Here is a 25,727-nt window from a genome sequence, read left to right on the forward strand (position 1 = left end):
AAATTGGATCAGTTCAAAACTTCACCAACAATGAATTAATGTTCCAATTTTTCCCACATCTCCAACATTTGTCACTTTTCTTCTGTCCTTTAAGTAAATTTAATAGGTATGAGGTATTAACTGACTATTGTTTTAATTTACATTTCTCCAATAAGTATTGAGGTAGTGGTATTGCTGGGTCAAAAGGTATGCTCAAATTTATAGCCCTTTACACATAGTTCCAAAATGCTCTTTGGAATATTTGGAGCAGTTCCTACTAACAGTTTATTAGGGTGCCTAGTTTCCTCTCATCCCCTCTAGCATTTGTCATTTCTAACAGATGTGAGATGGTATCTCAGGGTGTTTTAACTTGCATTTCTCTAATTATTAATAATTTAGAGCATTTTATATGACTATAGATAGCTTTGATTTCTTCTTTTGAAAATGTCCTATTCAAATGCTTTGACCATTTATCAACAGAGGAATGGCTCTTAATTTTACACACACACACACACACACACACACACACACACACACACACACACATATATATATGCATATATATGTATATAGCTTTATATGGATTTGTATATACAAATATATATGTTTATATCACACAATATATATTTGTATGTACAAATATATATATGTTTATATATTATATATATATATATATTTCACTCAGTTCCATGTATATTTGCAAAATGAATCCTTTATCAAAGAAACTTGCCTTAATTATTTTTGTGTTGATATTGGACTATGGTACCTTTTAGCAAAATAGTTTTCCTGATTATCCCTTAATTGGTTCTATTTTTTGCTTTTAGACATATTTCTGAACTTGCATTTGTTATTTGACAGCTCAGTGATTTTAATCAAATCCTTTAACCTATGCCTGAATTATTAGGCTGTAAATGCCCTTTCCAAAAAAAATAGCACCTTTACCCATAGCAGATCAGCCAGCCTGTTGGGGGTTTCTTGGGTCATTGGTTTTATGAATATAGTCTAGGCATTTTGGTAGAGTGCAAACTAAGAATAAATTATCAATATGGTTAGAATAGGGGTTAGAATGGGGGCTGCATTGGTAATGGAAATTCCCTTCCATTGAAGGAACTGTCCACTGATACAAGACAGCACCTTCTCTGAAAATTAGTTTAGAAAGTTGATTTTAACTTGTTTCCTGTTACTACTCTTGTTTCTGGTCAGGGTAGTAGATGTTAAAGGTCATCTAAGTCGTTTGGACTACATGAATGGACCTTTCTTCATCTCCCCATTCAGCCTTTCTAGTGTGTAAAAACAAGGCAACTCAGAAGTCAATTGAAACTTGAACCACATTATGAATGGCATAGCTACCAGGAATGAGGAGGTGAAAGTCCTCTGAAACTCTGGTATATGATACCTTATCTAGAGTTCTGACTGAGTTCTGAATGCCATAGTTTAGAAGGGATGCTGGTAATCTAGAAGACCTTCAGAAAATGGAAGTCAGAATAGCAAAGGGCCTTAGCATCTTGTCATAGGAAAAATGGTTGAAGGAAATGGGGATGTTTAACTTTGAAAAGAAAAGACTGGGTTCAGGTAATTGAAGGACTAATATGTGGCAAAAATTCAGACTTGTTCTTGGCACCAGAAACAGAACCAGGATTGATGGGTGGATGTTACAGAAAAGCATATCTAAACTTGATGTAAAAATTAAATGAATAAATAAAAAATAAAACACACCACCAACAAACTAACAATGGGAGCCATTTCCAAGTGGATTGCCGTGGGAGGCAATGAGTTTCTTTCCCTGGAAGTCCTGAAGCAATGACTAGGAGGAAGCTTTCCCACTATAATGTAAAGGGGATTCTTTCCCAAAATATGGATTGGTTTTTGTGATCACTGAAATAACATTCAGTTGTAAAATGTTGAGATTCAGCTCTCCCATGAATGTCCTCTGTCTTCTCTTTACCTGTTGAATTCCTTCCTGACATTAAAGCTATAATAGAATCAGAAATGTTCTGATTTCGGAGAGATCTCAGGGTCCATGTAACCTCATCAGGATAACACATCCCTCTAATTTGTTGCCTTTTCCTGTGCATAAGTGGTCTTATTCCATCCTATATTCTCCAGCAGTTTTTCCCTCTATTATCCTGTCTTGTTTCTCTTCATTTTATCTCATTCTACTGGTTCCTTCTCTGCTGCTTAAAAATTTGCTCAATTCTCTCCCCAAAAAACTGAATTCATTTGATCTATCCATACACATTGGCTCTCCACTCAAACGTTCCTTTCTCTCATGGCTAAAGTCCTGGAGAAGATCCATCTATAATCCACGCCCCTACTTCCTTTCTTCTCACCTTAAGCACCTTAATTTCCCATTTCTTCAACTTGGTCATTTCCTACGACCTACTCCACCTCCCCAAAGCTAAACACAAAGATGAACCTACCTTCGATTGTTTTGCTTTCACTCACAAGTGATCAACTTTAGTCTTCATAAAATTACTTTATCTGCTGGTAAGCATATTGCTATTCCATTTCTCTTCCGGCTTTGCAACCTTTAATGCAATTGTTCTTCTTCTCCATGACCCCCAAAGCCTAATATTGCTCTCACCCTTTCCCCATCTTGACTTCTCAGCAAACTAGTTCAATGTTACACTGTCCTCTTCTCTTGCCCACCTATTCAATTAACCAACTGCCCTGAATTACTCCCATCATTCCTTGATTCAACTTTTATTCTCAGGCTGCTACAGAAAACTGGAGAAAAATCATAAAAATTGTGTTGACTGGGTCCAATACAAATGTAGAGTTCAGAATCTCAAAGGGACCCTTCCTACAGCAAGGTAATCCTTTTAAACCTCTCTAATTGATTCACTCTTCCACTTCCCACAGAGGCTATAACAAACCATTTTGTCCCTCTTCAAACATCTTATGCCTCCTTCTTCCTCCACTTTTTCAACTATTTCATATTTCAATGAAAAAAATGATGGCCATTTGCTGAGTGTTCCCTTTCATTTTCCCCTCCTCATTTCATATCGCTCAAATACCTCTCCCCACTATCTTCTCTTTAATGCTGTATCACATGAAAAAACAGCCCTTCTTGCCAAGGTAAATCCCTCGTCATGCACAAGTGATCCCATTCCATCCCATCTTCTCCAGCAGATTGCACCCTCTGTTATCACCTCCCTCTCACTTATCTTCATTCTCTCCCTGACTATTGGCTCCTTCCCTTCCACTTACAAAAATGCTCAGGTTTCTCCTGTTCTCAAAAACCCATTACTTGATTCATCCATCTCTCCCAGCTATCATCCAGGAACTTTCCTTCCTTTTATGGTTAAAGGCCTTGAGAAAGCCATTTACAATCCACCCCTTGACTCCCTTTCTTCTCATTCTCTTCTTAATACTCTGTCTGCAGTCTTTTTGCCAATCTCATCATTCAGTAGAAAATTCTATCTTCAAAATTGTCAGTGATCTCTGAATTGCCCAATCTATTGGCCTTTTCTCAGTTCTCATTCTTTTTTCTCTCTTCAGTTTTTGACACTATTGATCACCCTCTCTTTTTTATATTCTCATCTTCCTACCATCTGTTCCAGTCCAATCTCTCCCCCCGATCTAATCAGTTACTAAGTCCTGTTGATTCTGGTTTTGTAATATTTCTAGTCTATGTCCCCTTTTCTCTTCTGACACTGCCAATATCCTGATCCAATCCCTTATCACCTCATGCCAAGGCAGTTGCCATAGCTCCTGGTTGACCTCTTTGCTTCATGATTTTCCTTACTCTAAACCATCTTCTAATCAAGTCTCCTAAAACACAGGTCTGACCATATCATTCTCCTATTCAGGGAACTTCTATGGTTTCCTGTTTTCTCCAAAATCAAAAAGGTAATCCTCTGGTGGGTTTTTAAGGTCCTTCATTCCCTGCCATCCACTACCTTCCAGCCTTCTGACTTTACTGTCCCCCTTCATACGCTGCCTTCAGTGAACACTGATTTTGCTGTGCCTCTTCCAGGACAGTTCTTTTTCTTCCTGTGGGTCTTTTCACATACAGTTCCCCATGTCTGGTACCGACACCCTCCTGAGCTCTATCTTCTGGCTTGTCCCAGCTAGGATCTTACTTTCTGCAAGATGTCTTTCCCCATCCTCTTAATATTAGTGCCCTCTTTGATGATTTCCACTTTATCTCGTTTATGGCTGATTTGCACATGATTACTTGCATGTTATCTTTTCCATTAGACTGAGTCCCATGAGAGCATATCTGTCTTTTGCCTTTCTTTTCCCCCTCAACCCTTAGCACAACACACCCACTAGCTCACAATAGATCCTTAATAAAGGCTGATTGTCTTGACTTAACTTTTCTGAGTCCCTCCTTGTCATCACAGACCTTCATCCCTGGAACATTAGTTAAAACTTCATTTATACCTTCCTAATACACTAACTTTACAATACAGCAAATCTCATATATATACTAGATATATACTATATATACAGACATACTATATGTAGACTATATATATATATATATATATAAATATATTTATAGTGTTTTATATAGAGATTTTATTTTCATATCTAATATATGAATTTCACCAAGTCAGGGGCCATGACCTGCCTAGATTCAGCATCCACTCCTTATTCCAGTAATTCACATAGTACCTTTGACCCATGATTCTTTAAAATTGGTATCTTTCATTTTTATATCATGATCATTTTCATATATATATATATATATGTATATATAGATAGATAGATAGATATAGATATAGATATAGATATAGATATATCCCAAGATCACTGGGTGGTGCAGTATATAGGGCACTGACCAGGAGTCAGGATGACCTGAGCTCAGATTCAGCTTCAGATGCTCAATAGGTATGTGATCCTGGCCAAGTCATTTAATCCCAATTGCCTTAAAAAAAAGTCCATCCAGAATCATCCTCTGTACAGCAGACTCTCAACAAATGTCTTTACAATAGAACAAAATGAAACTCAATTTCTCCCTTTTGTAATTCCCTCCAGCTCCAACCCCTGCACCCAGGCAAAGTTCTCCATCAAAATCATCAGCATCCCATGCCAGTGACCCCACCACAGATGACATCTTTGAAGAGGGTTTTGAAAGCCCCAGCAAAAGTGAAGAACAGGAAGCCGTGAGTAATGACTTTTGTACCTTTTATCACCCAGTGAACTAAAAACAAAAATTGATGTCTGTAATAACCAATCCTGGGTCTGAAACATAATTTGAAGGGTATTTCCTAGGATAAGATTTGGTTTTTTTGTTTTGTTGTTTTGGTATTTTGTTGTCTGATCCAGAATCAAAAGATTTAAGGGAAAGTCAATAAAGAGTTTTTCTTTTCTTTCCTTTTTCTTCCTTTCTCCCTTCATCCCTTTTTTCTTTCCTTCTTCACTTCTTCTAATACCTTCCATCCTTTCTCCCCACTTCTCCCCTCTTTCTTTTCTTTTCCCATCCCTTCACTCCTCCCTTCCCCTGTCTTCCTCTCCTTTCTTGTCTTACCCCCATGACTCCCTCCCCTCTCTTTCCCCCCCAATCTCTCTAGGCTGAGAGTCCTCATCAAACCCATCTATCCTGAAGGATGAATCCTTGGAATTTCTTTCCCTCTCTCCTTTCTTTCTTCCCCTCCTTCCTTTCTTTCCTTTGTTCTTTGATCTTTTCTTCCTTCCTTTCCTCATCATCCCATCTTTCTGTTTTGTCTAAAGGTATCTGTGTATCCTGGGTACTTCATCAATATAAGCCGAAACAAGGTCCTGATATCCATGGCTATGTTCTCTTTCCCTGGATTTGTCTCCTCTTTCTAAATAATGAACTTTATTCACAGCACAGTAATAATCCACTACTATCTTTCCACTTGATTCTGTTGAGAACAAAAACAACAAAAAGGTGTTATGTTCTTGTATTTTAGCCTGATGGGTCTCAGGCCTCATCCAACAGTGATCCATTTGGTGAGCCCAGTGGTGGGGACCCCAGTGGTGATAATATAAGTCCAGAGGTCGGTAGCTAGATAGCGCAGGTTGGGGTAGGTATCTGGCCTTTATTTCTCTTTCACCCTTTGACTGCCTGCTTTTCCTCCCACTGTTTGCCATCCTTGCTCCTCCTCTGTATCTGCTGTTCCTGCTGTGTCTCCTCCCCCAGTGTCTGTATTCTTCCCCACATCACTTCTCTTCTGACTGCTCCCCAGCAACTGCATGGCCTGCCATTTGCTGTGTTTTTTGGAGGGATGGGGCTTTTGTGGATTTCCCCACAAAATACATCTGCATGTGGGGCTAGGGTCAGGGAGGGAGGAAAAAACCTGAGGGGGATGGCTTAAATATATTAAATGGAATCGACTTGGTTTCACCTGTCTCATTGAATTATGGAAATGACATTGTAAGATTGACATCAACCAGCATAAGGGCAGTCATAGGATCAACCAAAATGGCTCACCCAAATGTCAGACCCAATGAGTCTGTATAGCTTTCCTATGGAGAAGAATTGACAACATGGTATAACAGATAGGTCAGTAAATTTGGAATCAGGCAACCTAGATTTGAATCTTGACTTTGTTGCTTACCACTTGTGTGACCCTGTGCAAATCTCTTTATCTCTCTAGATCTCAGTTTATTCATCATTGAAAAAAGGAGGTGCAAATTATCCAACATGTAGAACCCCTTTCAGCTTGAAATCTGTGTTCTGCTGGGAGTAACAATGATTAAAATATATTTTACACCATTTAGATTCTCCCCTGGGTCATTTCCATATTCCCAGAGAGTATATTTATTATTCCTATTTCTATCACAATTTTTTAAAAGAGAGAAAGAAAAAGGGGCTCTATCAATTAAAAACCAATCAATGCATTGAAAATAGTCTAGTTTAATATACAATAGTTTATGTCTATGGATTCCCCAGACCCTTTGTCTACAAAAAAAAGATTGGAAAGATGGTTACTTGTCTCTTCTTTGAGATCAAACATTTTTGTTTTGTTTTTTCAATTAAAAGTATCTATAAAATTAATCTCTCCCCAATGCCCTTCTCACAACACACACACACACACACACACACACACACAACCTGAACAATTTAAAAAAATTGCAAAGTTATCAGGACACAACTACATAGTGCAGAAAACCAAATTCACATATTAACTCTGTCTTACTGCATCTTCCTTTCCTCACTTGTCTCTGTGTCAGGAGTTGAGTGGGATTTTTCTGTATTTGTTTTATTACATTCATTCAAGCTCTAATCCTGTTTTCTAGAGCCAATTCTGTTCTTTATTATGGCTCAGCATTCCATTTCAATTCAATACCATCACTTTGCATTTGTATCTCAAATTCCCATTGACAGAGGTCTTCTCAGTACCTACCTGTCAATCCTCTGGTGCTCAGTTGTGAGCCTATTCACATTGGGGGCACAGATGGGTGGAGTGGAAAGAGCCCAGGACTTGGGTCTGATCACCTATTCACCTGCTTGGTACCTGGTCTCATTTTCCTCATTTCTCCAGTGAAAAGATTGGAGAAGATGATTCTGGAGCCTTTAAGAATCATCTAGTTATTGTCCTCTTCTTCCAGAAAACAAAGAAAGCAGAGACTTAAGGAAATTAAATGACTTGCCAGTGTCATTTGACTAACAAATAAAGGATGGAAACCCAAAGAGTCCATGTACCTAGTAATAATATCAATGGCAGTTATATCTCCTTTGACCTAATCAATAGATGCCCTTGGGCAAGTTGCTTGGCTATCTGGACCTCAGTTTCCTCATCTGAAAAGGGAAAATCTTAGACTGGATGATCTGAGTTCCTTTTGAAGATCTACATTTACAATGATTATTATAGCATTCATTTAATATTGAATTAAAAGTCTGAAGATGCCTTTCATTGCCTTCAAAGGGAGTCTCACTCTCTGTTCTGGTTCTAAACTTCAAACCCAGGTCTCTACTATTAAATATTCTTGCAACACTTATTCATCTTTGATGCTGCCCTATTTCTGCCTAAGTGCCTTTTGCATCCAAGTCCATCTCTTCTCCAGTGAAGGCTTCCATTTTGGAGAGCATCAATCCTAGTATGTTCCTCGCCTGTATTTTATAAGGTCAACAACCATCTTTGATTGACATCTATCATTCCAACTCTTCCATTGTGGTATATGGTGGGAGCACAAAGCCATCCAGTTATATAGTATTTTATCCTGCATTGCATGATCCAATCCATTTTCCCAGTAAATTGTGAACAGCATACTGAAATTCATTTAAGGATATTTCGGTGACACTTTCTGAGCACCTAATATTTAGACCATCATTGAAAATGAATGAATCAGATTATTTCTCTCATCACACTCAATTTGGATCAATGTATACCATGGAAACAATGTAAAGATTGACAAATTGCCTTCTGGAGGGGTGGAGAGAGGGAAGTAAGTTTAGGGGAAACATTGCAAAACTCAAAATAAATAAAATCTTTAATAATAATAAAAAAAGAAAATGAATGAATTGGGGCAGCTAGATGACACAGTGGATAGAGCACCAGCCCTGGAGTCAGGAGGACCTGAGTTTAAATTTGACCTCAGACATTTAATAATTACCTAGCTGTGTGGCCTTGGGCAAGTCACTTAACCCCATTGCCTTGCCAAAAAAAAAAGAAAATGAACAAATCACCTTGTTAAATATATTTAGTTACTGGAATTTATGATAAAAGGATTTAAACTGTAATATATTTTCAGAGCTTTTCTACACCAGAAAAATAGCCCAACAGTCCAATGAACCAAGGAAAAGAGTCATGCTCACACTATAAACATCAGTCTCTTCAATTTAGTTTCCTTCTAGATTCAGCTTGGATCCGCCTTCTGGAGTTTTTCCCAGTCTCTTCCCATCCTTCAGTGTTCTTTCCCATTGAGATGAATTTCCATCTATGTCATTTCCATCTTCTAAGTAACTAGCAAATCACACACCATCCTTCCCTTCCATGAGAATGTGAACTCCATGAAGACACAGATTGATCACATGCTTTTCTTTGTAACTCCTGTACTTAGTCCAGCACTGATAGTAGTATACAGTAAGTGTTTAATGGATGACTGTTGATTAGTGATAGGAGAGTTGGAAAGGAAAAAAGGAATCATGGCACTGTTCTTTATGGATTTGTCCCAGAGAGGGTCTCTCCTCAGCTGGTTTTTCATAGCATCACCCTTGCCTTGGAAAAAATGTATTGAATGACCAAAAGGTGATAAAGACCACTCATCAGATAAACAATAGATATCACTCTGATACAGAAACTCTTCAGGAAGAATCCCATGGTCTATGGTGGTGGTGCAGCAATCTGCGCATTGAGGTGCTATCTTCCTCACAAGGACAATCAGCTTGAGATGATAGACCAATTCCATTCTTTTGCTGATACTTTCCCCTTACTAATTATCAAGTGGCCTTTCAGATAACACAGACACACCCCCAAAACCCTCACTTGAGTTGTAAATTTTCTTTATAACTGTATAGCACCAGGAAAGTTCAAAATGGGAAAGAGCCAACCCTGGCTGGCTCCTTTGCATGTCAGTTCTTCATCTCTCTTCTGTTACGTCCACTCTAAGCTCATAGCATTTTAACTCGACAATAATCAACTCAATGAGCTCTTACTCAGTGTTAATTGTGTGTCAGGGGCTATCTGCCATATTTGTTTATGCCAATTAAATTCTCCCTCTTCCTATACCCAGAACCCCTGAATCTGTGTTAAAAGAACCTCATAGGCAAGTCATTTCAACCATATCACAACAAAATGGACCTCTGAAACAAGGGGTGGCTATCTAATTCTGTCAGAAGGTAGAACTGTGATAAATGTCTGTTGGTTGAGAAAAATTGCATTTAAAATGTTGATCCCTTTGTATCATATTCAGTCAATCAAGAAGTATCTACTGTATGCCAGATACTGAACTAGGAATACCATTTCCCCTCCCCCCAAGCAGCAAGGAGTTTTTTCTTGTTACAAAGAAAATAAATTAAGCTAAACCTAATGGGATAGCCAGTGTATCTGGAAGTAGAACCAAGTGTCAGTACTTCTGGTAAGCCACCTCTCCAAGAAAAGGAGGGAGCTGCAGTTCGTCTCAAAGTCTTTCAAGAGTTGTATTCACACACATTTTCCTCTGCCTTTAAATACATATTCACTTTCTATCTTTCTCTCTCTCTCTCAGTCTGTCCGTCTCTCTCTCTCTCAGTCCATCTCTCTCTCTCTCTCTCGCTTCCTTTACAATCTTAGACTTAGACTCATTGTCTCATTATGGAAGACACCAAGAGGTTAAGATATCTATTCCTACTGACTCATCTGGTATATATCAGAAAAAAGTGCTTGAACCCAGATCTTCCTAATTGAAAGTAGACATTCACTCACCCATCCATCCATCCACCCATCCCCCTACCCATCACTTTTCTGTGCCCCACTATCAGATCTTCCTCAGTTTACCTTTCCAATTTATAGGGATTTTGCTTGTTTCTTAATTCTGTAATCCAGAGCAAGTTACACTGCCACTATGGGTCACTGTTTTCTCATTTGTGAAAAGAGACTGAAACTAGGTAAAGACTTCTTAATATTTTTATGCCCAGGGCCCTTTTGGCAGTCTGAGAAACTATATGGACCCTTCACAGAATAATCATGTTAAATACATAAAACCAGTTAAATAGGATGTCAAAATGAACCAGTTATATTGAAATACAATTATTAAACTATATTTCTTAAATATTCCTGAATGCCAGGTTGGAAACTATTAAACAAGAGAAGCTCTAGATTCCTTTTTCAGCTGAAAGAATCATAGTTATTTCCACTTGACAAGCCTGCATTCAGGATGGGTTCAACAAGACAAGGAGGTCAAGTTTTAGGAAGCTTTACAGATATGAAATTTTCAGTTTCAATAAAGTACATGGGAAAGAACCACCTTTCCCAGAATTCTTTTATTGACAAAATTCAAAAGACTTTTCAAGAACAAGTTCCTTCTGTTACATTCATGAGTAAAATCTGAAATCACCATCCCCAAATTTAGAATGTTTCCATCTCTGCACACAATGCTCCTTTCACTATCTACCATATCCTCCTGAGATGACATGGTCACTGCCTCTCAAGGACCCTGTATTTCCTTGGCTAACCAGTTTCTTTATATCAGAATAAGGTCTTGAATAGTATAGTTATATGTGACAGTAGAGAGGGCATCAGGACTGGAGACAAGAATCTGGCCCCAGACAGTTATTAGCTATGTGATCCTGGATAAGTCATTTAGCCCTATTAGCCTCAGTTTATGCAAAATGAACTGGAGGAGGAAATGGCAAAAACCATTCTAGTATCTTTGCTAGGAAAACCCCATATGAAATTACAAATATTCTGAAAAAAACTTAATAACAATGTTTAGAATAACAGTATTTCTAGAGAATTAAATTATCCATAAGGAAATTTTTTAAACCTCTAGCAAATGTTGAGATTTTTGGTGTGAACCATCACAACTTTTTCTTGCTTCCATGACAGCTTGGAGATCAGGTTCTAAAACTCATTTTCCTTTTCTTTTTCTTTTAGACCAGGTAATCTATGATATACTGGTGCAATATCACTTGTGTTATCCCCAACTTTGATTCCCACCCACATGTTCTTCATCATGCCTACACAGAGGAATATCATTTCTTTATTTACAATATAGTCTCATTATCCCTGTAATATAGATTGTTCCTGTAAATTGTATACAGCCTCATTCTCTTTTCTATGTCCTTTCTGCAATTAGATCCAGCTATATAAGATTCTAGAGTTGCCATGAGACTGTTGGTCATGGCAAATAGGGCCTGAATAGCATCATTTTAAAAAAATTTTTAGAAAGATTTTATTTATTTTGAGTTTTACAATTTTCCCCCATTCTTGCTTCCCTCCCTCCACCCCCCACAGAAGACAGTCTGTTAGTCTTTACATTGTTTCCATGGTATACACTGATCTCAGTTGAATGTGATGAGAGAGAAATCATATACTTAAGGAAGAAAACTAAAGTATAAGAGACAGAAAAATGATATAATGAGATAGTTTGTTTTTTCTAAATTGAAGGTTATAGTCTTTGGTCTTTTTCCAAACTCCACAGTTATTTCTCTGGATACAGATGGCATTCTCCATGGCAGATAGTCCCAAATTGTCCCTGATCGTTGCACTGATGGAATGAGCAAGTCCATCAAGGTTGATCATCACCCCCATGTTGCTGTTAGGGTGGACAATGTTATGCTCATCTCATTCAGCATCAGTTCATGCAAATCCTTCCAGGCTTCCCTGAATTCCCATCCCTTCTAGTTTCTAATAGAACAATAGTGTTCCATGACATACATAGACCACAGTTTGCTAAGCCTTTTCCCAATTAAAGGACATTCACTTAATTTCCAAGTCTTTGCCACCACAAAGAGGGCTGCTATGAATATTTTCGTACAAGTGATGTTTGTACCCTTTTTTTATAATCTCTTCAGCATATAGACCCAGTAGTGGTATGGCTGGATCAAAGGGTATGCACATTTTGTTGCCCTTTGGGCATAATTCCAAATTGTTCTCCAGAAAGTTTGGATGAGTTCATAGCTCCACCAACAATATATCAGTGTCCCAGATTTCCCACAACCCTTCCAGCAATGATTGTTATCCTTTCTGGTTCTATTGGCCAGTCTGAGAGGTGTGAGGTGGTACCTCAGAGATGCTTTAATTTGCATTTCTCTAATAAGTAATGATTTAGAGCAATTTTATGACTACGGATCGATTTAATTTCCTCAGCTATAAATTGTTTGACCAAAAAAAATGAAAGCACCGTCTGAAACTAACTTGCTAGTCCAGCCTCCATCAAGAAATGCACATCACAGGACTTTTATTTTTGGAGTGATGGAAAATCAGCTGCTCTGTCTTGTAAGATATCCCAAAAAAGGGTTCAGAGAATAAGCCAAAGTCACTATTCTTAAGTCCCCAACCATTATTCTTCTTTCTCCTCGAATTCATTCAGTACTTTCATTGTTGCTTACTCATTCTTTCAGTCATGTTCAACTCTGTGATTCCCATTTGGGGCTCTCTTAGCAAAGATACTGGAGTAATTTGTCATTTCTTTCTCTAGAACTTTCTCTAGAATAGATAAGGAAATTGAGACAAACAGGGCTAATTAATTTTCCCAGGGTCACACAGCTAGTAAGTATAGAAGCCTAATTTGAACTCAGGTCTTCCTGACTCTAAGCTTTGCTAACCCAATATTTACAAACTTTTATTGAATTTTCACCCTGATGATTTAGTTTCTCTATCCCATTTCAGACATTTATTGGAGGAGGGTAAACAGAGATACCAATATATATGTATTCGTTTATGTCTCTTCCCCTTTACTTTTCATTCAATTTAAAGGAGAGACATTCCTAGACCCTTCCCACAACACCAACTCTTATCACAAACAACGTTCTGGTAGTATCTTCAGAACTCTTAGAAGCGGGGTTGAACTTTGTTGATAGGTTCAGTTCACACTGCACTATGGTAGGAGGTAAGGAAGATATCCAGTGAATTCTTGCCAAAAGATACTTGGAGTTAGATTTAGAGATGGAAGGGAACTTAGAGGCTATTTTGCCCAATACTTTCCCCTCATTTAATCAGTTAAGAACCCAAGGTCCAGAGAATGTGCATGACTTATCCCATGTACCACAAATAAATGACAGAAGCAGGATTAGAACCCAGGTTCACTACACCACCATAGCATCTGTCTCCATTTGGGAAATCAAGTCCAAACATAGTTTTTGAATCCAGTACCTAAGTATACAGTAGGTGCTTAATAAAGTTTGTGGACTTGACTTATTTTGTTGTATTCTTTTCTCTAGTCTGAGTCTGAGGTAGGTTAGCATGCCTAAGTGAAACTGAAGGAAAGGACAGACAAAGAGATTCAGGCAGCAAAGACAGAAGTAAAAAAAAAATTGTGCCACAGGGATATGTTTCTGGAGCCATCTGAGTTAATTGTGAGCTCTTGTAGAGAAGAAAGAAAAATGAAAACATTTATTCAGTTAAATGAATTAAGTAAATAAAGTGCTTATCAGATCCTTTCTCCCTCAGCTGTCAAGACAAGGAGGGGAAGCCATGCAATCAGTCTCCACTATTAACAATGGATAGAGTCATAAATAATCGGGCGCTCTGAGAATCAGAGTCATTCTTCATTCTGGTCTCTTTAGCCTGAACATAAAACATTAAAGTCTCGCTTAAGATGGATTTCCCACAAGGTGAAGAAAAAGAGACAACCAGCCAGCTAGGAAAGTCTAGAGGACACCTAGAGGGTGGTGACCTTATCAGAGAAGATTCTAGAAAGTGAATTGTAAGCATCATGAGGGCAGAAACTGGGTCCACACTAAGCTCTGTATCTTTCCCAGTATCTATGAAAGAGCTCTGCACAGAGAAGGGATATAATAAACATTTGATGATTTGAATTGCATTGTAAAGCCATGACCAGTGAGGATCAGTCATGAAGATAACCAATCTAGCACTGAATCATGCCACTGATAAGGTCACTTGAGTAACCTTGGGTAAGGTACATGGCTTCTTGAACCCTCATAATTCCTCATCTGGAAAAATGATGGTTTAACTTGATGACATTTAAGGTCCCTTTTTTATCTAGTATTCTGATCCTATCTCTGCCACCAGCCACGTTTGCATGGTAAAGTCTCTTCACTTCAGTGAGACTCAGTTTCCTCCTCTTCAAAACAAGATAATAGAATCTGTAGTGCCACTTCCCTTACAGGATTACCAAGGTTTATATGAGAGAATGTGCTGTATATATTTTTAAAACTTCTATAAATATCAATTATCATTTTTATTTTTGCACTAGATCTGTGTTTTCTTTGGCATAGGGAACCCCTATGAGAAAACGCCTTCCATCAATATGGAACAGAATCTTCTTTGCAACTTAATGATTGATTGGTTTGCCTCTAAAGAGTAAATGACTTATCCAAGGTCATTTAACTATACAAAATATAATGAACCCATGTCTTTCTAACTCCTAGGCAAAGCTGTCTCTCTATCTATTGGATATCTAAGCTACCTCTTTACTACTTCTTGAAACATCAAATAAATAAGGATTTTTTTTTGGTTTCTTTCATATACTTCCATTGGATTTCTAAATCTGATAATTCCTAATGGACCCCCTCAGAATCATGATTTCAAATAATTTAAGAAAGTGCTAAATTTCAGTTACAGATTAGGAAAAAAAAATAAAGATGCCATTTTTCTACTATTGAGATTACAGGTACACTGAAATCTGTTCCTAGACCTCAGATGAAGAAGCCCCAAATACAAAAACATAGACATGTTTAGCCTAGGAAAAGTTTAAGGAAGACATACTTGCTGCCTTATATTTAAATAGTTCTCAAAGTCTCTGAAGGAGAAAAGGATATGAACCATGAGAAAAAAAAATGTCTCTTCATTACCACCCCCAAAAATGAATAAAAGAAGGTCAGTTTCTGCTGACCCATATGCCTGCCCACTTTCCAATCTACATCAAAATTTTATGAGCATAATATATCCCTAACACCCAAAATAACCTTGATGAGGGTGTCAGAAGGTAACAGAGAAGCAATATTCTGTATTAGACCATACACTGTAAGATATGGAAGAGAGATTAGGTCTAATTCAGTTTGGCCCCAAACTATAAAAACCAATAGGTCTTCTGGCTGAAGACCATCAATTCATGGGATCAAAGGATTCTGAGCTAGAAAGACCCTTAGAGCTTATTAAGAAATGGGAGTCAGTGTGTCATAGTAGAGAAATCATTGAATTTGAAATGAAGAGAGCATCGGATTGAGCTTCTATCTGGGAGACCATTACTTTGAAGTGGAATAGTATATCACAGCACATAGGAGACATTTATTATTTTTGAACATTGTGCTAAATGTTAAGAATACTTAGAAAACTGAGGGATTTACTACTTTCAAAGGACTCGCCTTCTAATTAGGGAGACAAACATAACGGAGATCCTGTTTAGGCTATGTTAATTTTATGGAAATCGAAAAAGTCAGTTAACAGTTAGGTAGAGTATGTTCAAAGGCTTCTTAGCCTTCCAAATTTAGACCCAAAGCACCTTAAGGAGTAATGGCAGGCCAGCTCTTCCCCCATCAAGAAAAGGACTAGAGTAGAATAGCACTGTGAGATGCTATCAGCAGAGGAAGGCCTACCTGGGAGTGAGTCGGCCTCACCTGACTGTGGACATCCTGTGCCTCATGGGAAGAGTCCAATGGGGCAATGAAGGCTATTGAGGGATAGGAGAAATCCATGATGATTCCCATCAGGAGCAATAGGTATTTGGCTCTGGCTTTCTGCTGCCCCTTAAACAGCAGGGGTGAGGAAGGGGATGATCTTTAGTTCCCCAAAGGCTTTGATCTTTTTCTGTCATGGGCCCCTTATCTAAATAATATTTCTAAAACAGAAAAAATAAAATTCTCTAGATTACAAAAAAAGTAATTTTTTTGCCCTAAAGTTCACAGAATCTAGTGCATCAGCACTCATAATTGGGATTAGAATTGGAGGCTCAGAGATACGGTTAGGACCTCAAAGAATTATTACCCATCCCCATTCTTTTAGAAGAGAAAAGGCTGAGCTCCATCCATAGTGGATTTGACTTGTCCAAGGTCATACAAACAAGTACAGCCAGGACATATTCAGATTTTTGATCCCAAATCTAATTTTCTTCCCATAAAATAATGTTCTGAGTATGAAAACTTTAATATGTGTTTTGAGTTTGGCCTGGATAGTGAAAGATAGACAGAGAAGGAGAGATCTGAGGGATTTTGATCTGAGGGAAGCACAATGAGTAAAAAAAAAAAAGGGGGTTAAAGACAGACATTTTAAAAGATGTGAAGAAATGACAAGGAATAGACCATTTTGGACACTCATCACTTTTGGGCAGAGTGGAAGTGAGCTAGAGAGGAAGTAGATAGAAGGCCTTGAATGTCAGACTAAGGAAGTTAAAGACAATAGATTTAGAAATGGAAGGAACATATAAAATATCTATCCAACTCTCATTTTTCAAATTTGAAAACTGGGACTGAGGTAAAGAATCCAGTCCAAGATCATACCTATTAAGTTGCCAAGCTCCAAACTGTAGTTAAGACCTCCAGCCCCCAAAACAGGTGGTCATCTTAGCTATGAACAAAAACAAAGATAATCTGATCAAATAGTGAGAATGAAGGATAAGCGTTATGTAACTACAAGATTCATTGGTATCTCTCACCCCCCAGTAGTCAGAGAAAGCCAGGATGACCTCTAATATAGGATCATAGATCTAAAACTGGAAGGGACCCCAAATGCCACCTAGTTCAACCTCATTTTCCAGATATAGAAAGCAAGGCCAAAGGAGAAGATAGGATTTATTTAACTTCACACAGTTAATAAGTATAAAAAGTGAGATCTAAACCCAGGCTCTGGGGAAAACCTCCAATAAAATTAGGGGAGAAATGGGGCTAATCTATGACCTTGCAATTACACATGGGTTTCATACCTTCCAGTGACCTCCCCACTACCTCAGGCAATCATAATGAAGAATTCCTACACCTCAGAGCCCAGAGAATCCTTAGATGTTATCTCATCCAACTGTCTTCCCCATGGCAGAAGTGTTTCCTTGACATGCCAGACGGAAGATCACCCAGTCTCTTAAGATTGCCATTGTAAGGGAAGTCACTACCTTAAGAAACAGCCCAGTCTAATGTTGGACAACTCTTCTTATGAACAATTGCTTTGCAGTGGACTGAAATTTGCCCCCTAACTTCTCTATTTTAGTCTCATACCTGTCTCCTAGAACTACCCCCTAGAAAGTCCACTCCCTTTGTCACATGACAGCCCTTCAAATCTTTGACTACAGTTCTGACTATTATACAAAAATCTACTTTGGACTAGACATCCTCAAGTTCATTTAGCTGATTTTTCATATGACATAGTGTCAGGGCCTTTCATTATTCAGATTGCTCTCAATAGAACTGACTCTCCATTTAGTCCTTTTCAAAATTCAGTCCAATTCAGTTAATTTCAACTTGGTGATCTATTAGGGAGTTATCATTGGTATAGGAGTATACAAAACAGAATGACCTTTTGGAGAGCTAAATTTGTCAGGACACAGTGGGCCTAGAAAGAGGGCAGGAGGGACTAGAAGCAAGAAGACCAATTAAGAGACTTCCATAATCCAGACTTGTAGCAGTAAGGGTGTGAACCATGAGGATGACAGTGACAGCTAAAAGACATGAACAGATTTGAGACACGAGGCATAAAAAGTATTGCCAGGTCTCTGTGATGGATAACATTGAGGGATGAAGGAGAGAAAGAATGATAGATGACTACAAAATGTCAAGCCTCAGTGACTGAGCACCATTAACAGAAATGGGAGTATCAAAATACAATGAGCTTGGTTGTAAAAGTATTGAATTTAAGGTGACAACAAGACATCTGTTACCCTGCTATTCTCCTTTTCATTTTATTTAACACATTATATTTACTTACTAGAAAACATCTCATTTAGTTATATTTTAACAGACAATGAAACTTTACAAGGAGTGGAATTCACTAGAAAGGAAATCTTGGATCTCAAAGTATTTAAAAGGGTCTCATTAGGAAAAAAGCACCCATAAGACAAGTGTCAAAATCAGACTCTCAGAAGATGATTCTAGTTGAGGTTTTAATTTGAAGCTTTTCTAAACTGGAAGGCCAGCCAAGCCCAATCCATACCAGTACAAGAATACCTTCCACACTATTCCCAACCAGGAGCTATTCATTCTTTAGGGACATCCAATGAAGCAGAGCCCACAACTTCCCAGGGCAGCCCAATCTGAAAGCTCTTATTTTCAGGAAACCCGATATCCATCCTGAATCTTTCTTCTTTCTTTGGCTTATGCCCATTATTCCTAGGTTTTCCCTGTGGGGTCAAAAAGAACAAGCCCAAACCTAATTTGACTTCCATGTACTTCCTTTTAAATAATTGAAGAGTATATCTACCCATTCCCAAGGCTTCTCTAGGTTAAACATCACCAGTATTTAAAAATGTATTTTTACACTGCATGATCCCAACATTTCACCATGATTGTTTCTCCAGTTTACTTTATATAATTAGGATTCCCCCCCCCCCATATTTTGTGCTCAACTGTGTTTACCAGAGTCACTTTTCCATTAAATAAAATGAATTCTTAGTTAAGAAAAGAACACTGGGGGCAGCTAGGTGGCATAGCGGATAAAGCACCGGCCCTGGAGTCAGGAGTACCTGGGTTCAAAGCCGGTCTCAGACACTTAATAATTACCTAGCTGTGTGGCCTTGGGCAAGCCACTTAACCCCATTTGCCTTGCAAAATCCTTAAAAAAAAAAAAAGAACACTGGGCTCAGATGGAGCTGGGGAAAGTCAAAATCCTTGGGTTTTATTCCTGACCCTACCATTAATCAAACTAAATCAGAATTAAATGAATCATTTTTTTTTTATTCCATTGTACTCAATTTCCTTTAAAATGAGTCGTAGGCTCTCTCACAATATGTCCCCAAACAAAGGGTGGTGGCTACCTGTTGGGAATGGTAGAGTGGAGATTATTGTCTCACTATGGATTGGCCTTTAAAATTAGGGGGTTGGATTAGATTGTCAGCTAAAGTCCTTTTGAGTGCTACTGTTCCATGTTCTATGGATGTTCTCTTGTCTAGCATTCTACATGCAAGCCTCTTTCCGGCATTAATATTCTATGTGCTTTGTGTATCAGCATTGCATATTCCAAGTTCCTTTGCAGTTCTAGTAGTCTGATAAGTGCTCTGTTCTAAGCGCCCTCTCAGCTCTAACAGTCTGTGTTCTGGTATTTTGCCTTATATATTCCCTCCCTGCTCTAGCACTTACATTTTCATGCCAGCTATAATGTTCTGCATGATTATGTCCCTCCTGGCTCTAATGTGCTCCATTATAACAGGCTTTGCTCCCCAGAAGGGAAGCTCCCTGAGAGCAGGGACTGGTTTTTGGTTTGGCCTTTCTTTACATCCACAGGATGGACATAGCTTAGTGGTTAGTTCATAGTAGGTGCTTCAAATAAAATTACTCTCTATTAAGAATAATCTGTATCTCATTACCCTATATCATAGGGTCACTAAAGCATTCATTCTATATGTCAACCATCAGCAAGGTAACCCTTTTGCCAAATCCCAACATTGAGTCATAGTGTGGTACAGACAAGAGATCAATGTTCAAATCTTGTCTTGTACATTGGCTCTCTTTGTGACTTGGGAAGTTATAGTACTTCCCTGGGCCTCAGTTTCCTCACCTGTAAAATGAAGAAATTAGACTGAATGACCACTGATGTCCCTTCTTAATTAATCACAAATATTTGTGGAAGAGGGTTGCAATTTTTATATTATGACATTTGACAGATCTGACATTTCATAGAATGAGATTTCATTATGATGAAACACTCTCTACCAAATCAGATTAGTCTGCTCTAGGCCCTATATAGTCTTAAAGAATTATGGGAAGTTATCTGACTAGCTCAGGATCATGGAGACAGGACTTGCACCCAGGATGTCCTGATTGCAAGACCAGCTTGCTACCTATTGATTTTATGATAGTTCCTTTCCAAGAGGAACATTTAACCTTCATCTGATCTGAGGATCATCAGATGTTGGTTGTGCTCCCTACCACTGACGGGGATAATGGAGTGGTAACTATAGCCTTAGTCACTGTTGTTGTGATGGCTGCTCAAATCGAAATTCAGACTCTCCCAGGATCTGTGAATATTTATCACTGCCTGGGAAAGTTAATGCTGGCTGCCATAAATGAGCCTGCCTGAACTTGCTGCCTATTTCTGTTTTTAGGTGTCATTCTCTGTCGGATTAATTAGCTTCCAGAATTAGAATAGAACAAATTGTCTGAGGAGATCAAGTCAGTCTGACTTCTTAGGGCATCTGGGATGAAGGGGAAATGGAGAGAACTGGAAGAGGGAGGGGTCTGGGTGCCTCACTTCAAGCAAAGCCCAGAAACATTGACATTAACACCCCTCCTGGCAAAATAGAATATTTTCTCCAAACAGTCACATTTAGTATTTAATCTTTACTTGCTCCATATGAGAGAGAAAGACAGAAAGAGAGAGATGGGTGAGAAAAAGAAGAAAGAGATGAGAGAGAAGATGGAGAGTGATGAGGGAGATGAGACAAAAGATGGAGAAAGAGATGAAAGAGATGATGGAGATGAAAAGTGACATGAGAGAAGCAAAAGAGAGGGAGAGACCAACAGAGAATTTGATTTCAAGAGATAAAATTATGGTTTATTGAAGAAAAGTAATATATGCTCATTTCAAAGCATCATAGACTGAGAGATGGAAAGGACCTTAGAGTCCATTGAGTCTGCCACCTTCATTTTAAAAACTGAAGCTGAGAGGTGGAAAGGTAAATGACTGGCTCAAAGCCACACAATTAGTAAATATATGAGTCTCTCTGATTACATGCTCAGTTCTCTCTCCCTCTCAGAATGACTTTGAAAACTGATTGGTATATAATTATCATGATCAGACTTAGCTCTCAGAGAAGAGTTTAAAAACTCTTAACCTCCCTCTCATTTTTGCAAGGATGGGAGATGCTCTGGGTGCATATATTACATTGCCTATGACTTCAGATTTGATTGATGGGTTCATTGGTTTTGCTGGACTGCCTTTTATTTCTTCCTTTTGGATTTTTTTTAATTTCAAGTAAAAGCTGTTTGGGAGGGAGGAATTTATTCAAAATTAAATGTGTTTCTAAAGATAAAAAGTATCCATAAAAATAAGATTGTAAAACAAGACTAGAAAAATGACTTGAAATACTGGAAATATTATGTTTCCTATCCTAATGTCCATCCAGGCTGTATATCTCTCATAGAATATAATCTCCTTGAGGGCAGGGATTATTTGTATTTGCTTTGTATCTGCAGCACCTTTGTGGTCAGAAGGCTAATAAATATTTACTGAATTGCTCAAAGTCACATACCTAGTTAAGTAAGAGTTGGGAATTCTGACCCAAAGGCCCAAGGGTCTTTCTACTACACCCTAAAAACTTAATATATTAAAACAAAAACCAGAAGATATTTTATGATTTTTATACAGTTGTTCATGCCTTTCCAGAATTTATGGATTCTTTGAAATAATTTGTAGCATTTCCATTGGCTATATTTTGCAATTTATTGATCTGAAGAAGAAAAAAGCAATGGGAAATACACATCTTAAACTATATATAAGCAATATTTAAAGTTAAGGATTTCTTCTATAATCATTGGTTCTAAAGTAAAATGAAATCTCTTTGACCTACCATTCAAATCCTTCCACAATTACGCATTCCTCCTTTTCCATCTTTATCTCATTTTACCCGCTATGTTTCAATCAGAATGGTCCCCAATCTCCAGACATTTGCTCACACTGTTCCTTAGGTCTAAATTTAGAATATCACTCCTTCCTCCTTTTGCTGAAATTCCCAGTGCTCCATGAATAATGACCAGTTACACTAGACTTCATATGGCATTTTTTGCAACTTTATTTTGCAACTCCTTAGTTCACTTATTTTGCTCATTTCATTCAATTTTTTCCTTTAATTTTTTTAACTGGTATAATTTTCTTTTGGAAAAAATAACACTGTCTCTCCCCAATGACAATCTTCACTTCATCCCCATGACCCTGCTTGTAACAAATAAGTGTAGTAAAAAACAAATCAATCTAGTGGTCACAGTTGAAGATATGTGTCTGATTGTCCACCTCTTGTCCACTACCTTTGCCAATAGATAGGAGGCATTTTGTCCACCAGTTCCCTAAGGGTACAGTTGATCAGATTTATGGTATCTCTTGATGTATCTTCCTGATTCTAATTATTTCACTCTACATTAGTTCAGATAAGACTTCCCAAGGTTCTAGGAATTCTTCTGACATATATTTAGGTGATATTTCATGCCACAGTTATCAGGAAGGTATAATAGAAAGAGTGCTTGGTTTGGCCCCCAAAAATTCTGAGTTTGAATCATTCCTCAAACACTCGTTAGTTGTGTGACTCCGGGCAAACCATTCAAATACTTTGTGCCTCAGTTTTCTCATTTATAAAATGAGGTGATTGGGATCTATGTCCTCTAAATCCCCTCCAGTTCTAGCTCAATAATCCTTTCTGTTTATGTCACCCACCCATGCCCACTATGATCGGTAAGGGACCATATCTCAATTGAAGTTTACAACAACCTCAATACTCAGCACATTATAAATATTGGAAACCAAAGTGAATGAACTTCCTTTGATGATATTCTCCAAATACCACCTATTTCATAATACCTATCTAGAAGGACCATACTAATTTGTCTTTGTCTGTCCACAGGAGTATGAATCCCTCTACGCGCAGATCAACAGACCTAAGAAATAGCATCATTGTGGGTTTGGGGTGGGCGCTTCATGACTGAAATGGAAATCTACATCTCAACAGGCCTTGGGCTCTTCTACTTTGTTTGACATGACCCCATCTGACAATGGAATTGATGGTTGCCTGCTGAACTAATTCTATAGATGGACCTGACCACTTGGGCAACCAGCGGCTAATATCTATGGCAGCACAAAAAGAAAAAAAAAAGGAACCCTCCCCCCCATCATCACCATCCCTGGAGTAGTCCAACAATTACTTACCCTACAAAAACCCTGAGCCCTTTTGACAAGAGTTCTGAATTACCCATGATGGGAAATCTTAGTCTCTTTTTGTTTCTTTCAACCTCAATCATGCATTTGGAGTCACCGGCAGTGAAAAATTAACTTGTTAACGGCCACTTGTTTGTTTTAAGCAAAGATAGAGGGTCATTGTCTGTCAGGCCCATAGGCCCAAGTCTGCATTTTTACATCAATGATGAATGCTGCTCATCAGAAAAGAAAATCGACCCTGCCGTGTGACTATGATTTGGGGGTTTTCCCCTTCCCTCAATATATTTAAAGATAATGGGTGTACCATTTTTGTACTTCCTGGTAAACTTTTTTCCCCTCAATAAGTGATGAAATCTAGATGGAAATTGCCTCATGTGAAATAAATCTTAACTTGAAATCACAATGAAATCATGCAACTGATCATTTGTGATGTTTTTAAAAAAAAATGGTTGCCAAAAGGACCTCTTTGCTCTTGTGATTCAGGATGGAGAAATGCTGCTTTCAGATTGAACATTCGCACTATGGGAAGAAAATGCATCATCTCTCTTGGATGAGAAGGAGGAAAAAACTCATATTATTTCCTAGAAAACTCCAAATGCTAAGTACAATAAAGGAATATTTTTTATTTCTCCAATCTCTTGCTGCTGTGATGCTATGCAGACAAGTGTTCTCTTCTCTGTGTGCCACATTTTTTTTTAAAGAAAATTATTTGCCAAATAATTCTGGTTCAACTTTAGTTTGCAGATTCGGATGAAACAGACTTTCCAAATAGGACAACAGTGGCTTGAACAGTGGGGTAACGAACTGATCCTATGATGCAAGTGGTTCATCTCTATCTTTTTGTACATCAGAAAACTCAAATGGGATTTCTTTTTTTTTATTTTATATCTTGATAAAGGAAAAAAATCTTACCATAAAACTCTTGCAATGGGTAAGGGAAATGGCTTTAAGGAGGTCCAATGTTGATAATTTTTTTTTGTAAATATCAATCTTTAATGATAATTCTTTTAAATAATGCCATTACACTGTAGAGAGAGGAACAGATGGCTCTGGAGGTATGACAAGCTGGAAGGATGGTTCTTATATGCTGTATGGTTTCTACAAGCTTATGCTGATCTGATAAGGGGCTAGGGCACAGGTGTGTCTGGCAATAGTAATTAGTTAATCAGCAACTAGTGAAACTGGGAGTGATCACATCAGGTAATGATCTCACTTTTTCCACAAAATTACCCAAACTCCATGTAAAGAAAAAAATATATATATATATAGACATATATGCATCTAGACAGCATGTGCATAGAGAGTGTACATGACCCTTTGGAGCCTGTCTTTTTGATTCTTGACCCCTCCCCATGGAAATTACAAGACTGTTTGTACATGAGACAGAGAGTTTTAGCTTCCTTTTTTTACATTTATGGGGGGGGTGGGGTGGGGAAGTGCAGTGTTTGGTTCCTTAATCTGTTTAGCACATGCTTTTCATACAGAAGTTCTATATTTTTGCCCTCCAGAGAATTCTTATACAGGTCAAACATGTTTTCCTAATGTTCCTATGCAGTTACCGCGAGTTGGATTCGCAGTTTAACAAAAAGAAGAAAACTGTAAAGGGATCATGGTTCATCTGTGTCCAGGGTTATTATCATGATTTCAGAATTTGAACAGGTGAAGGTGCATCACTGTCATGGATTTCAGTAGGCCGGGAAGTAGCCACCATTTATGGTATCATAAGCCCTGAAATGGCTTAGAATAAAGCTTGTTTTCTACAACCAAGACCAGAGTGATAAATTGGGATGAGTGAGAGTGTTTTGGGTCAAATTTTGCAATACCTGACTGTTGGAGCCTGCTGTCTGGTTAGATATCTTGATAACATGATCACTTTAAAATCTAGGGGATGGGTTTCTAGAAGGGAAAGTGCCCATCTACAGAAAGATGAAGAGTCTCATCCTCCACTCCCCCTTTCCTTCATTTCTCTCCTCTCCCCTTTTTGCTTCCCTTCCCATCATGTTTTTCCTCTCTGTCTTCCCCTCACTTCTATTTCCCTCTAGTCAACAGTCTCTTCACTTCTTTTCTTTTATTCCTTTTTCCCCTTCCTTTCCAGTCTCTCTTCTTTCCCTTCATTTTCCACTCTGTCCTATTATTTGGTCCTCTCCTCTTACTCTTCTGATCTTC

General features: G+C 38.2%; 1 protein-coding gene across 6 annotated transcripts in view; it reads left to right on the plus strand.

Moving 5' to 3' along the window:
* Positions 1-24,953, plus strand: part of DAB1 (DAB adaptor protein 1) — a 297,592-nt gene extending 272,639 nt beyond the window's left edge. For 3 of the 6 annotated variants that reach the window (XM_074221337.1, XM_074221334.1, XM_074221335.1), the window contains 2 exons: positions 4,966-5,093; positions 5,865-6,148. In XM_074221337.1, coding sequence (XP_074077438.1) covers positions 4,966-5,093; positions 5,865-5,963 — 227 coding nt within the window. In that variant the 3' untranslated portion in view covers positions 5,964-6,148. Of the gene's footprint in view, positions 1-4,965; positions 5,094-5,864; positions 6,149-23,250 lie in introns of those variants that run through there. The other 3 variants (XM_074221333.1, XM_074221331.1, XM_074221332.1) reach the window with 3 other exon arrangements.
* The last annotated feature ends 774 nt before the right edge of the window (positions 24,954-25,727 follow it).

Source organism: Macrotis lagotis, chromosome 2 (assembly GCF_037893015.1).
Source record: "Macrotis lagotis isolate mMagLag1 chromosome 2, bilby.v1.9.chrom.fasta, whole genome shotgun sequence".
Classification (NCBI taxonomy): Eukaryota; Metazoa; Chordata; class Mammalia; order Peramelemorphia; family Peramelidae; genus Macrotis; species Macrotis lagotis.